General features: G+C 42.1%; 1 protein-coding gene across 1 annotated transcript in view; it reads left to right on the top strand.

Annotated features, from left to right (window-relative positions):
• The window catches only part of RNF150 (ring finger protein 150), a 187,677-nt gene that overhangs the window by 130,532 nt on the left and 42,011 nt on the right, over positions 1 to 15,134 (top strand). Inside the window, exons 3-5 of the mRNA XM_074950904.1 lie at positions 5,105 to 5,176; positions 5,940 to 6,022; positions 14,768 to 14,864. Coding sequence (XP_074807005.1) covers positions 5,105 to 5,176; positions 5,940 to 6,022; positions 14,768 to 14,864 — 252 coding nt within the window. The remainder of the gene's footprint in view (positions 1 to 5,104; positions 5,177 to 5,939; positions 6,023 to 14,767; positions 14,865 to 15,134) is intronic.

Here is a 15,134-nt window from a genome sequence, read left to right as displayed (position 1 = left end):
TAGGGTTTGATTAAACAGATTTGAAGTCTTTAAAATCCAGTGCATTTAAACCAGGGGCTTGGGAAAGAAGGGTTAAAATCCACCAACGTTTTCTGTGTCACAGAAGATCCTAGACCTACTGAGGCCAACTATCCATGCTGAGATCTTTCATATTTGCTGTTTCTAGGGTTAGCTGCTAACTCACTAGCTAGGCTATCCAGAGCAGCTCACACCACCTCTCTGTAGAAGGAGACTTTTAATTGGCAATTCAGGCACTGCATAGAAGGAATGGGATGAAGCAACAGACCATAAGCTGAAGGATGTGACATTAACCTGAAGGTTGTGATATTGTTGTAGGAAGAGAGCGTTTCTGAATTGCTTCGCTTGATTGCACCAACACACTATCCCAGTTGGTCCCCTCCCCCTGTGCCTTACCTTCCCCACAGATCCACCTGCACTAAGTCCTCTTCCCATTGCACTAGGTCTTCACTCCCTGACAAATGTGCTCCACCTCCTGTCTACTTCTCAAGAGTCTCCCCTTTCCTTTCATTGTGACCTTCTTTCCCAGGCCCACCTCCTTTCCTACATGCAGGGTAGTTAGTAGCTCTGCCCTAATGGGATTGAGCTCAGATTTGAGAAGGAACTGACTGTGATCCATCTGGAGAGCAACAAGTCCACATCATGATCAGCAGTCAGAAAAATGGAGGGCTCTTCCCTCATGGCCTCCATGTTGTGAATTACTTTTCTGGTTGAAATTTACAGTTTCTTACATGTGCCCACAAAATATGTGCACATTACTATTTTGTGCATTTACCAATGGGTAACTGTATGCAGGTTGGCAGTTAGCCAGGCAGTTATCCATGTGTGCATGTAAACGTCTGCCAGTGTGGGCTTTTGCGCATACAACTATGTGTGCCAGCTGCATTTGCAATCACATTTTCATAAATCCGTTTGAAAATTTGGGCCTCTAGTTTAAATTTCAGGCTTCCAAAATGTAAAGTCATCCTTACCCCAGAAGAAAAGAACATGTTTAACTGTTGTCCCTGGTACTGGTTGGACTGTGGCATGGTTTAGGGTAAAAGATAGTTTTGATAGTCTTTCTGGTAAAGTGCCCAAGCTCTACTCTTTATCAGCCAGCAAGGGCAGGAACCAGGTGGCTGTCCTGATACCTGTTTGTACTTCCGTGCTGCTGCTTGTGCAAATGAACTGAATTCTTAGAAGGAAGTCATTGTGGCTTTTGGTTCTTTGCTCAGCTTGTTGTCCTGAATGGACATCCTGTATGCAAGAGATCTTCTCTATGAAAAGCAGTGAGAATTGTTTGCATCAAGAGACATTAGGTTGTAGGGCTGAGCAGAAACAATTTGGGATTAGAAAACTGTGTTCTGGAAATATTCTGCAGAGTTACTTCTGCTGCAGCTCTTTGCCTCCTTCACAGCAGTGACATAGGTTAATAAAAATTCCTGTGTCAGTCTGTCAAACTACATTTTCCACTAGCATCTCTGGAGTTTGCTCTGTGTTATGTGGGAACCCTGGGATAGGAAAGGGTGCTTCAGTGCCAGACGGCTGATAGCAGTATATGGCAGGAGTTGTCCATTACTCATTCCTCTTCTCCCTGCTTTCTTGTTAGGGAGGAGTTGGCTGTAAGTAAGTTTTGAAACTCTGTGGGCTCCATGATATTTTGGGGAATTGCTGGACCATGATGAGATATCATCAGGCAAGGAGACACTGGAGCGAGTTCTGACTTCTGCCTGCAGTAGGGACTGCTCTGTTCACAAATGAGGAGAATTTCTATTTCCTGTGTCCACATTCAGTATGAGGATCCAGTCCAGTATGCTGTGTGTCTGTATGTTACCTGTGAGAGACCTACAGCAGAGAGCCTGAATACAAAGCTTTGGGTCATCGCATGAAAGGTATCCTCTTTGCAGCTGTGGTAGTCTCCAAAGACAATGAGCTTTGTGAACTTTGTCACCATGTCAGATGGCGTTTCTCTTCGCTTGTCTGGGAAACGGTAAGTATGGTAAAGTATGCGCCCCAGTCTGGTCTTTGAACTCACAGATAACTTGTTCAGCACTGATGATATGCTCAGTGCTGTGCAAGGCACAGAGATCAAGACAATCCCTGCCCTGAGAAGCTAAAAGAGAGCCTAAAAGACAAACATGGAGAAAACAGGAAATCTGGGAGGAAATAAATTTGAGAGAGAACAGGTGTCCCTTTACCCCTCTCACTGACCATCAGCTAGCACTCCCGCTCCAGGACTGGCACAAGGAAGGCTCTTTGCCACAGTGCCACTCCTTCTGTTTAACCACCATCGACCTCCCTTACTGGCGGGACCCCCACACCCAGTGGTGAGCTGGAGCCGGTTTGCACTGGTTCGCTAGAACCAGTTGTTAAATTTAGAAGCCCTTTTAGAACTGGTTATTCCGCGAGGGACAACCGGTTCTAAAAGGGCTTCTCAATTTAACTGGCCAAAAGTGGCGCCTTAGGCGCTGACTCCATGGGTGCTCCAGCCCTGGAGCACCCAAGGGGGAAATTTGGTGAGTGCAGAGCACCCACTGGCAACTCCCCGCCCCACCCCCGGCCCCAGCTCACCTCCACTCCGCCTCCTCCGCTGAACGCGCCGCCCCGCCCTGCTTCTTCACCCCCCCAGGCTTCCCGCGAATCAGCTGTTCGCACGGAAAGCCAGGGCAGGCTGAGAAGCAAGCGGCGGCTTCCTGCTCAGACCCAGGGAGGCAGAGGTGAGCTGGGGTGGGGGGAGGGTGCAAGGAGGTCCGCCCGCGCCGCAGCAGGTAACCCAGGGGGAGGGGTGCAGGGGAACCACTTCTCACCCCAGCTCACCTCCGCCACCCTCGGCCTGAGCGGGAGGCCACAGCCTGCTTCTCAGTCCTCCCTGGCTTCCCGCCGAACAGCTGATTCGCGGGAAGCCGGGGGGTGGGGTGGGGGCATGGAGAAGCAGAGCGGGACGGTGCCGTTCAGGGGAGGAGGAGGAGGTGAGGTGAGCTGGGGCCGGGCACGGGGCGGGGAGCTGCTGGTGGGGGCTCTGCACCCACCAAATTTTCCCCGTGGGTGCTCCAGCCCCGGAGCACCCAGGGAGTCGGCGCCTAAGGCGCCACTTTTGATGTGATCAGTGGGAGGAGCAGCCGCTTCCCCTACTCCCCCCCAGCTACGCTCCCCCACCCCTAGGAGCCAGAGGGACCTGCCGGATGCTTCCTGGGAGCTGCCCCAGCTAAGCACTGCCGGGACTCCCCACCTCGCCCCCCCGGCAGGTGCCTCTGGCTCTTAGGGGTGGGGTGGGGTGGGCACCCACTACAGTGGCCCACAAGACCCTCCTGCCCGGTTCTGGGGGCAGTCAGGGGACAGGGGAGGGGGGTGGATAGGGAAAGGGTCCTGCGGGGGGCATCAAGGAACGTGGGGGGAGTTGGATGGGGCAGGAGTCCTGGGGAGCGGGGGTGGGCAACGACCCCCTCGTGGGGTGAGGACTGAACCCGTTGTTAAGTTTTTGGCAGCTCATCACTGCCCACACCAAAGGAGTGGTAACTCAGACTAGCTCAGGATTGAATGTCCTAGTGTTAATTAGATTACGAGATTTATAACCATAAATCCCGAAGCTCCACTTCAAACATTTAAACACTGTAATGTTAGTCATTCTTATCTTTGGGGGCAGTGTTTGGTTACTGATAGCATGCGTTTCACTTCAAAGATTCTTCGAAAGTATGGTTTTTTTCTCCAGCATATACCAATGAAACAGGATTCCTTAAAAAAACAAAAAAAAACCTGATCACATTTTCATTGAAAGCCAAAAACGATGTCAGCATTTGTTAGATAAGAAAAGGCAAACATGAAAACAAACAGATCAAAGTTTTAAACCAATCTTTAATCTTGTCCTCTTCTCTTGAAGAATATACGAAAAAAACAAGACATTTCATTAACATAAATAAAAAAAATTCCAGAAGCACTACATAATGTCTCATTTTTTTTATTTTACATTAGCTGTCTGCCTTTGATTTATATTAAAGAAACAAATAGTTTGCAAGTAACGTTTACAACTCTTGTTCGATTCTTTTGTTCAAGGCAAGCTATGAGAAAAATGTGCCATAGATCAGAATAACAACAAGGGAAAAGAGGAAACATATTGATCGAGTTTGCTTCATGAGTGGGTCCCTATTTACAAGCTACATACAACCTCACGTCATTTTGGGGTTCATTTTCTAACCAACTCCAGCTGGAGTTTGCTTCCAAACTGGCATGTCTCTGAACTCTGTCACACACAACATTTGACCTTAAAAATGCGATGTCCTCACAGTCACCACCGTTCTTAAATCCCCATCCCTAAACTGTGCTGTTTCTGGAAGTAGCTGTCGTGTGCATGTACAGAGGCTGAATTCATTTACGCTGGTGTAAATCAGGAATGAGATCAATAAACGTAATTGAAATCAATAAACTATTGTAAAACAAGTGTAAGTGAGATCAGAAATGGGCACTAGGTATCAGAAGATGATGCTGTGTTACTAAAAAATAGAAAAACACTATGAAATTTCACCTGGAAAGAAATTCAGTATGTAATATGGAGGGAAAGGTGACAAGGAGCAAGAAAAACGCAAATGAAAGTAGATGGCCAAGCCATGACTGTAGGACTCGTCTGCTGTTCATGACATATAACTGCAAAGCTTGGACACTGATCCTACAATTGAGAGCATACGGGCAGACTGCTGTGCCTGCCTGCAACTTCACTGAAGTCAATGGGACTAATGTAAAAAAATAGGCTCCCAAAATAGTGAATCGTTACTTAATACATATCTGTTTCTACTTTCATGTAATGCCCATAATGCAATAGTTTAGTGTTGTTATAGGCCAGTGTCAATTCTTCACTGGATTAGCATTATAGCTGCTTTGCATAATGAAATTTAGATAACTGAGGAGCCTTTAGTCCATGCAGCATTTTTGTTTTTAAAAGGGATGTCACGCTATTTCCCACAGCAACCTGCCTGGCCCTGTCAGTTTACATTTACACAGAACCTTACTGTTTCATGTAAAACTGCTTCAGATTATTAACCAGCTATAGAAAAATAAGGTGATGGCTTCTGCCTAAAGATATATTCTTTACTAACGGACAATTTTGCATTTTCAGCGCCGTCTTGGAGATGCTGCAAAGAAAGCAATCAGCAAGCTGCAGGTCAGAACAATCAGGAAAGGTGACAAGGTAATTTTTTCCTTTCAAACTAGAACTGTGCAGCGAGGATCCTCTCAGACTGCCAAGGAGAGGGAAATAGGAGAGGAGTAGCAGTTGCTTTTTATACTAGTAAATATCCCACAGCCAGGGGCAAGGCGCTGGTAAGCAACTTAAGGATGGAATGGAACAGGGAGGGAAGGGAAGGGAAATTTTAAATAAAGATACAGTAAAGTTATTTTAGTCTGACTATTAAAGTAGCTACTGTTACAGTTTGCAAACCAAATTTAGTGGCCAAATTCTGCAGCCCTCATTCAGGCAAAACTCTCACTGACAGTAGTGGGAGTACTACTGTACATAGAGTAATTCCCAGTTCAAAGAGACATACTTGTACTAGCTCTCCTCAGGCTAGAGCACTAATGTAGCTGCAGCAGTGGGACAGGCTAGCTGACCCGAATACATGCCCATCAGAGACCCTAGGCATGTATTTGAGGCAGCTAGCCCTTCCCGCCACTTGTACTGCTGCTGCTACATTCTGTTTTGAGCTAGTGTGCTAAAGTATGTCTCTGTGAGCTGGGATTCACAACCCCAGTTCCAAGTGTAGATCTACGCCACATGTGCACAGACCCTTGCAGGACTGGATCCCTAATGAATGCCTCTCACACTTTCCTTAAGATACATTGTCATGCTTAAACACATCAATAACCATTTGAACTTTGCTCTGCTACTTAGGTTCTTGTTTGAAGTGATTAACCCCCCGCAAAAAAAATCTAATGTAATGTTCTCTTTGCTGTAGGAAACTGAGCCAGATTTTGATAACTGTGCAGTTTGTATTGAAGGTTACAAGCCAAATGATGTTGTCAGGATCTTACCATGCAGGTAAGTTAATACAATGTATGGAGGCATTTACTAATGTGTTCTTGGTTTTTAAAGTCTCTGTCCTTTAGTGTAAAACTGCAAAATTGGAATTGTCAAATTCCTGAAATGAGATTATCTGAGAACTTCAAGTTTTGGGGTTTTTTTTTCTGTACTCAAAAACTATTCCATAAAGATTTGACATGTTACTCTGATGTGTTTGAAGTTAAAATAATAACTGCAGTGAGTGACGAGCCATTTAGCATCAGAGCTTGAGTCTAACTATGTTCATGCTTGGCATGGTATATGGGGATCTTATTTGGTCAGGCTTTTTGGTTAACCATTAATATTGGCCTGACTGGGAAAGAGCAGTTTGGCTGACGATATTTTCTAGTAACGAGAATGGTTGTGAGATTTAGGCTATATGTTAAGGTAGCCTAGTGTTCAGAAGGTTTGGGCAGAGAGGCAGAGTGTTGGAGGGTAATACTTTTTGTAAGAGCCCAGTTGCTAAGTCTGTGGAATTTGGAAATATTACAAAGTCTTCAGTAAAAAGGGGGAAAAAGTTGGGGGGGGGGACTGATCCTGCTATCTCTTCCACCAGTTTAACTCCATTGATTTTAGAGGAGTTACTTCTGATTTAAAGCAGTATGAGGAATAGAAATATTGATTCTAGATCAAGGTTGCAGTTCATTGGCAGGATAGTGTAGGGACACTTGCATTGCCATTTCCTATACTGTTAGTTGTCCACAGAACAGCTATCTGAAATTCAGCACCTTTCATGAGCTTTAACTTCACTTTAATTTCTTTTTAATTGCTGTGTAAATAAAGTGGGAAGGAAACATTACACAAATCATATCTGGGATGGCTTCCATCAAAGACAGCTAGATACTCCATTTCTCAACTTGCTTTCCTTGGAAACAGGAATACCAAAAGCATGTACATGTAAAGTGTCATTTTCTATGGAGCCCATCTTCTGCTTGACATGAAGAACTGAAATATTTGTTCCTTTTTGGCTATGTTATCAATAATAGGCTTCCATGGTAGATATTTTAAATGTTAAGTGCTTACTACCTGTGATCATTCTAGTGAGTCATTGGATGTATATGCTTACTGCCATAAATTGGGCCAGCTCTAGAACCCCCAACTCTGACACACAGCACATGTACTCTTGTCAGACACAAGCACAATGCTTCCTCAGCTAAGAGTTTAGAAAATGGGACACATATACAGTTTAGAAGTGGGCTTAATTCCTAGTATGTTCCTGTGGGGCCCTAGACAAAGTTTGGAAATTTTGTGCTTAAGGTACAGGTATTTCTTTGAGGAAATTATATGGAACACATACATCTAAACCCATCTTTCACTTGTATCATTCTCACAAATGACCCAGCAGAGAGTCATCCTTAATGTTGTTCACGAGGTTAAATGAGAGTGCGTAGTATTAAATAAGGCCTACTGAATCAGAAACACATAGTTAGCAGGTGATGTTTAGCTCTTGGTTGACTTAAAAGGTTACTTGGAAATGGCTCCAGCTAAAGGTTAGCAGCAGATCTGTCTTGTAAAGTGCACATGCATCCGATGAAGTGAGCTGTAGCTCACGAAAGCTTATGCTCAAATAAATTTGTTGATCTCTAAGGTGCCACAAGTACTCCTTTTCTTTTTGCGAATACAGACTAACACGGCTGCTACTCTGAAACCTGTCATTTTGAACTTTGGCACTGTTGAACTATGAGAGATGAGGGGTTCCCTCCCAAGTAGCTACTTTATTGAAACTATCTTCCCTACTGTACAAGTTAGGAAAGGTAACATTTTACAGATTTGTAAGCTTTTGTACACCACCATAGGTGTTGGTGTTAATTATTATTACTGTTATTGTTGGTGAAATGCCAACAGTTTGCCAAATGCTATACAAGAAACAAAAATAAAGATAGTTCCCGCTAATGAGAGTCTACAATCTATAAAGAAACACCAACAAGATAGGATGCACTGGGCAGTTGAGAGGAAATAAAGAATATTGATGATAAATCAGTTTCAAGTCAATAGGGAAATCGTATAGTCTCAAGATGGAAAAGCACTCTTTGCACTGGTGATTAGCAAAAGGAAAACACAGACCTGCAAATACATATTTCGTTCTTTGTCATCCCCAGTGTATGCCCACTGTATATACCTTGTATACGCAGGGCATTGGCATAGCAGCCTGCAGTTCAGGGAAGACATTGGCTTCCCACCAAACCTTACTGAAACTTCCAATTTCTCAATTGTCGAAAAGCCAGTATCATCATGACATCAGTGCTGGGTGATCTGAACTGGTTGCCTTTTGGTATGCAGGTGAAGTTTAAGATGTTTCTTTTGACCTGTAAAGCCATGTATGCCTTAGGGTCAGCATATCTGAGAAACTGCCTCTCCCTCTCTACATCATATTGCCACAGCTTTGATCAGTGGAGGCACCCAGTCAATAGCCTCCTTAGTTGAAAAAAGAAGGAGCTGCTGGCAGGATGTTCTTCATGGGACCCTTCACCATTGATCCAAAATTACCCAAATCTGACTTTTAGGCACACTGCAAAGTCCATCTCTTTTCCCAGGCTTTTGGGGAGAGAATTTGCATCAAGTTCTGGGCTGTGTGCCAAGGCCTAGTATTTGGGATTAGGGTCATTTTTTTGTTTTCCTTCCTGGTTTAGAGGATGCTGTTGAGTTTATTTTTGTTTGAACTAATATGATTTCATTTTTAATGTATGTGAAAGATGCTTAGAGCCCTGGATAGACATTATAATGTATGTATTGAACAAATCTAAATAAGCAAGTGTATCAGCAGCTCTCCCACAGCCAGCCCTAAACCAGGAAGTTTCCAGATGCAGCTAGTAGCTATCTTGAGACTTTCTGTTGTCCTCGTCTATACAAAAATTTGTAGTGAAAATCCACTAGTCAGTATTTCAGTAGTGGATGAATTTCAAAGCCACATAAACAGCTTCTTATTAGCTCTTCGGGTCCTTTCACTGTGTCATTCCCTCAGAGCATTCTCTTTAAGTGTGGCAGAGAGTCAATGAAGGGATACCACTGGCTATTTTGGAGGGGAGATCAATTTCACATATACTTTTTTTTCCCGTCCTCCTACGTCCTCCTATGTTTTTAAATTTCATTCTGAAAAGCTCAGAATTTAAATGATCAGGTTGAGGTATAAAGTAGTGTGTGAAGTATAAAGTAGAGATTAAAGAGACTTGGAAAATAGGAGACTAAGGGGGGGATATGATAGAGGTATATAAAGTCTTGAGTGGTGTGGAGAAAGTGAATAAGGAAAAGTTATTTGCTTGTTCCCATAATATAAGAACTAGGGGACACCAAATGAAACTAATGGGTAGCAGGTTTAAAACAAATAAAAGGAAGTTCTTCACTCAGCGCACAGTCAACCTGTGGAACTCCTTGCCTGAGGAGGTTGTGAAGGCCAGGACTATAACAGGGTTTAAAAGAGAACTGGATAAATTCATGGAGGTTAAGTCCATTAATGGCTATTAGCCAGGATGGGTAAGGAATGGTCCCTAGCCTCTGTTTGTCAGAGGGTGGAGATGGATGGCAGGAGAGAGATCACTTGATCATTACCTGTTAGGTTCACTCCCTCTGGGGCACCTGGCATTGGCCACTATTGGTAGACAGGATACTGGGCTGGATGGACCTTTGGTCTGACCCAGTATGGCCGTTCTTATGTTCTTATGTGCCTTTTGATGCTGCATGTTGTGCTGATTTTTCTCTTGACGGAAATAAGTCTTAGTTTTATATCCAGGTTTAAAAGTTGACAATAGCAAATATAATTACAATTAGTTTCTAGGGCATTGACACAAGATTGAATGTAACCATGTTCCAGTGTTCCCAGAATGTTTTCACCTGTCCTCCTCCCACTTTCAACTTCAAATCTCCATCTTCAAATCCTTACTCTACAACCCTCATCTGTCTTGTTTTCTCCTCCTAGTCAGCTGATATTGCTAGCTTTGTCTTCCTCTTACTAACTTCTCCATTCATCCTCCTGTTCTGTGTCACTTTCCAGACTCATTATCAGGGTCATTCTCTCAACCTTGTCTGTACATGCTCTGGTACCCCTCCCAATATCGCATTCCTTCCATAATCTCCAGTCTATTAACAACTCTGACTTCACTGATGCTCTCCAACCCCTCCTTCCTTTCCTTGTGTTAGCCTCCCATGAGGAAACCATCATCTCCATTACTTCTCTGTGCCCATCCTTTTTGATGTTTGGCTTCTTTCCTGCATTCAGTTTTTCTGTACTGACTCCAGAGCTGATGAATGGCTCTGGAGGAAAAACAATCCAGAGACCATTCAGATTTACTGCACTACAGGTCCATCCTCTTTATTCAGTATAGCAGTCTTCCTTGAAAAGCAACTGTACTCCTCCCCTCTGAGTGTCATTACTACAACTCTCGACAACTCTTCTTTGCCTTTGACTGCCTCCTGCAAGTCTGCCTTCCTTCTCCTCCTATCTAGACTTCTTCAAAAAAGAAAAAAGCACCTTGCTAAGTGCTGTAACTCTGTTGACCCCGTCTTAAAATCTACTCACTAGCTTCTTATTGCCTCTATCATCAAATTCAAGCAGTGTGTTCTTATACTGAGGCCATCTACAATCTACCTCTCTGTCTGCTCGTCTCCTTTGCCCTCACCTGTCCTCTTCTCTTAGCTCAAACGTCTCTTCACACTTAAGTCTTCATATCCTTCTTCTAAGACCATCTGTGTGCCTTCCTTCTCACTGCCCCCATGCTTCTGAACTCCCCCTCAGCGCCTTCATTTTTTCCTGCTTTGAATCCCTTTTAAAACCTCAATTCCCCATGGAGGTATATAAACTGAAGTGTAGATGATTTTTTTTTTAATCCTAAAGACATCTACATCTTTTTCCCAAGTAACTGCATGATCCTGTTGTTGTTCTCCTGCCACACTCTTTGTCATCTTGTCCTCCTGTTCTTGTCTTGACTTAGATTGAAAATGCTTCAGAACAGGGATTCCTGGTTAATTCTTATAAAGCACCATGCATGTTGTGGTGCTATATAAATAACAGCGAATAAAACAGACCTTCAAATCCAAATTGGCAAAAATGGATTTATCACATGCTCCATCAAAATATGTGCATACCCACAAACCGGTAATTTCAGTCCTTAGGTTATCTAATTTTGGCATTCATTCTTCTGTGGTTTTCTATTTTATAAAAAAGATCCTTCAATCTAACTAATACATACCAAGTCAAAAATTAAAATTAGAACCATAGTACACTTGTAATATAGTATTTTAAAGTGCAAGGAGACTTAACCTGTCATGGTTATGGATTTAAATCTCTCAACATTGATAGCATTCCTTTTAGAATAATTTTCTTTCAAACCAATTAATTTTTAGGAACAGCCAAACTTGAGGTAAATGTCTGTAAAGCATGAAAATTCCACACACTATCTAACAAACATTATGAAATGTTGCAATGTGATCTGCAGCCTGATTAAGGCTTGCAAAGCTTGAACTTGAACACAAAGGGGGCCTTTCTCATCTGTGCCTGAATGACTTGATCTGATTTTACACATCACTCAGGTTATATATTCTTGATCAGAAACAGATTTTTTTTGTCCATTTTTTAAGAGCATAGCGAATATCTGAGCTTTTTGAAAGCTTGCACTGATTATTTTGGCCCAAATCAAGGTTAAACATTGGCAGTTAAACATATACTAGCCTATGAGCATGGGCACACTATTAAAAAAAAAATCAACACTATAAGAATATTTGAAATTGCTCCTTCAAATAGCTGAAAAGTAAGACATTGACTTTCAGTTCAGTATTCTGCATAAATCAACACATTCAAGATATTTTATTTACACATTTTAAATGTAAAACATTTCTTATTCATTGTTTCACAAAGTAGCTACTTGGGGATTATATGTAATTTTTATATCGCTTGCTTACTCAAAATGTTTGTCTGGCAATTATATGCTGAATACATATCTCTTGGGAGAAGGGGAAGGAAGGAGGTTAATATAGTGCAGAGATGGAAATTTGATGCATTGTGTTCTCTACCCAACATGGTGAATGTTGTTTTGGAAGTGGAGTTGTGAACCTTTGTAACCTTAGTAAAGTGGTGGTTTTAACTTTAAGTATCATGATGCTTCTTTTACATTAATCATGTTGACATACAGTATCGGATGAGGTCTGACAAACTTCGGTATTACAACCAAGTGATATAATTAGACTAGTTTCAGATTCCAAGAACAGATTTTCTGTGCCACAGCTGTGCGAAGTCAGTGTCAGTTTAAAATGGAATACTGTAATTTCCTTGTAACTCTTATTCCCAAGCGATCAATTTCCTGTTGAAGTAGTAGGAAAGGGAGCCAAGAGGAGTGAGTAATAGGGTCTGATGAAATTTCATGCATTTTTAGATTTGTATTTTTCATACTGTTTAGTGTTAAATCCAGCTCGTGAATGGGATGATGCCACTTAGAAAGACAGTTCAATGGAACAGATGTTAAAAATTAACACTGATGAGAATGTACCTCTGTCTCTTCCAGCTAACTGGAAGGATGGATACATCTTTATGTGTGGGATGCTGTTTTTTAAATATTGGGATGGAATAGCAAAGCAAAAATATTACTTTGCATGCAGTGTTCTTAATTTAAACATGACTATTGGATATGCAAGGTGATTCTGCATTTCTCACAGAGATAATACCTGCTGTGAAGAGAGAATTTATACTATTGATCTACTAGCTCAGTACCTAGCATTAAGACAGTTTGCAAACCTGCCCTACCGCTGTTAGTTGGTGGCTTTGTATGCATTCATATAGAGAAACTGCAAATGGGGAAGGGCTAATGCATGCACAGGGAAATATAGACCTGCATAGAGTAAAAAGACTTATCAACACTCCAGTTGGCAGGGCTTTTTTATAATACCTCAGCTGTCAACGTTGAGCTGAAATTTGACATGCACAATGTTGCACATCTGTTAATTGCTAGAGAAAAGGTATTTAGGACTGCTCTACACATAAATTTGCATTGAAATAACCAAAATATGTTTAATTCACAGCTTTTGTTATTTTGATGCAAATCTGAGTATGGGCACTCTTATTTCAGAATAAAAGCGTCCTCCTCCTGATTTTTGCTTAAGTCTTCTATATGTAAATCAGACTTTTAGGTGGGTGAGTGTATTTTCAGACTGCTACACAAAGGTTAGGTGTTGAGGCTATGGTTACATGAGAAAACTTTGTACCTGTTTTTCAGAAACAGTGTAGCTGGACCAAAGGTGTAGGTACAAAATGTTACAGAGCAGACAGAGCCACAGGGCATGTTCAAGGAGACAGCAAACATATGTGTGAGATAAGTCAATCGAATCTTACACTTGACTAAATGAATTAAAAGTCCAAGATGTTGCAAAATTGACTGTTTGTTAACAGGAAACAAACCAACAATTATTCTAATAAAAATCCACAGATGAATAATGAAAAACCACAAGCTTTCACAAAAATCCATGGGATACAGGAGAGGAAATCTCTGCTCCAGTGTCTCACTGGAGACCAACTCACTGTGCCAACAATACTCCATTCAGCTGCAGTCAGGCTTCCAGAATGTTCTTCCTCACAGCAATCTATGCACCTGGTATATCCCCTCTCCTCAGTTGAAGTACTCACAAATAACTAAAAAAATCTGGCTATAATTCTCTATATTCTATAGTGATTAAAAGAAATTGGGAGCTGTTTTCTGTAGGGATGCTCCAGCTGAGGCACAAAGACAGCAAACAACTTCCCTGTCTCGTATTTGAGCCCCCTGAGAAATTCTCTTAATTTCTTCTCCCAGCATTTCTTAAATTCTTCACCCTGCAGAACTGCAGGACTTTTCTCTGTACTCTGAGTCTGCTGAGGTGCTTATCCTGTCAAATGCAACATAACAGAACATCTTCTCAAGAATGAATGAGGTGCATAAATTACATGTTTGAGTATGCAACCTCCAGTTTGTTCAAGCAACTTTAGACAACTGACACTTGTGGCTAAGAAACTGTATTTCCCATAACTGGATAAATATGTAGGCAGAATGGCTTCACTGTCTTGCTAATGATCACTTCACATTGGCTGAAGGGATAGTATCAACCGGCTCCAGAGGGAGAAATGTTTGTCTAGAGATGCTCATTCTCATGGGTGGCTTTGAGGGGCAGGAAAATAGGTGGGAGGGGAGGAGCCTCACCCAAAAGGCCACACACACTCAAAAAAAAAAAAAAAAAAAAAAAGGCGGTGGGGTTTCTGCCTACACACTGTCATGATCCTGCAAAATAATAACAGATGCAAAATGGCTTCATGTTACAGCTATTTAAAGTTCTGGGTCACTGTGGTGGGGTCAATTTTGTGTTATGGAACCAACAGTAGATATATACATGATCTGACCTTTACCAAAAGCTGAGTTTCATTTATCTGTGTTACAGCTGGCAGTCTATAGCATTTTAAGAAAGTTGGCTTTGCTGCTACACGTACATTTGGCTCTCTGATTGTTGGTGTCTAATTTTGTACATCTAACTTTCTGCACCTTGTCAGTGAACTCTAACAGGCACGGATCGGTGTCCTTATCTGAATAAGATTTAGTACAGTGATTATATACTCCTGTCTGTGCATTTTTGTAATCCTTATCATATACCAAAAAACTACACTTTCAAAACTCCCTATTATACTACATTCAGAAGCAACTCTTGGTAATGACTGAACAGCTCTAAGCTACACTTGGATGGATTTGAATTAAAATATCTTGCTTTTTATTGCAGGCATCTTTTTCATAAATCTTGCGTAGACCCGTGGCTCCTAGATCATCGCACCTGCCCTATGTGTAAAATGAACATTCTAAAAGCTCTAGGGATTCCGGTAAGCATGTCATGCAACAGGCTAGTCAAAATAGAGTGAGAACACCTCCATCCTGTATACATGCCCATCTGTGTGTTATTTAGGTTCTCATACCACATTCATCACCATGGTACACTGATTTATTAACAGAAACACAAGCAGACATCTATTTTTCTTTTCTCCCCTCTCCTCCGTGCCCTTTGGCTGGGAGGGTGTGCATGTGTGTCTGTATTGCTTGGTTGGTTTGTTGAGGGGTTGGATTCTTTTAAGTAATTGTGGCAGGGTTGTACG

This window comes from Natator depressus, chromosome 4, assembly GCF_965152275.1.
Source record: "Natator depressus isolate rNatDep1 chromosome 4, rNatDep2.hap1, whole genome shotgun sequence".
NCBI classification, from domain to species: Eukaryota; Metazoa; Chordata; order Testudines; family Cheloniidae; genus Natator; species Natator depressus.
Note: the sequence above shows the minus strand (reverse complement) of the source record. Positions and strands in the feature narration are given on the sequence as shown.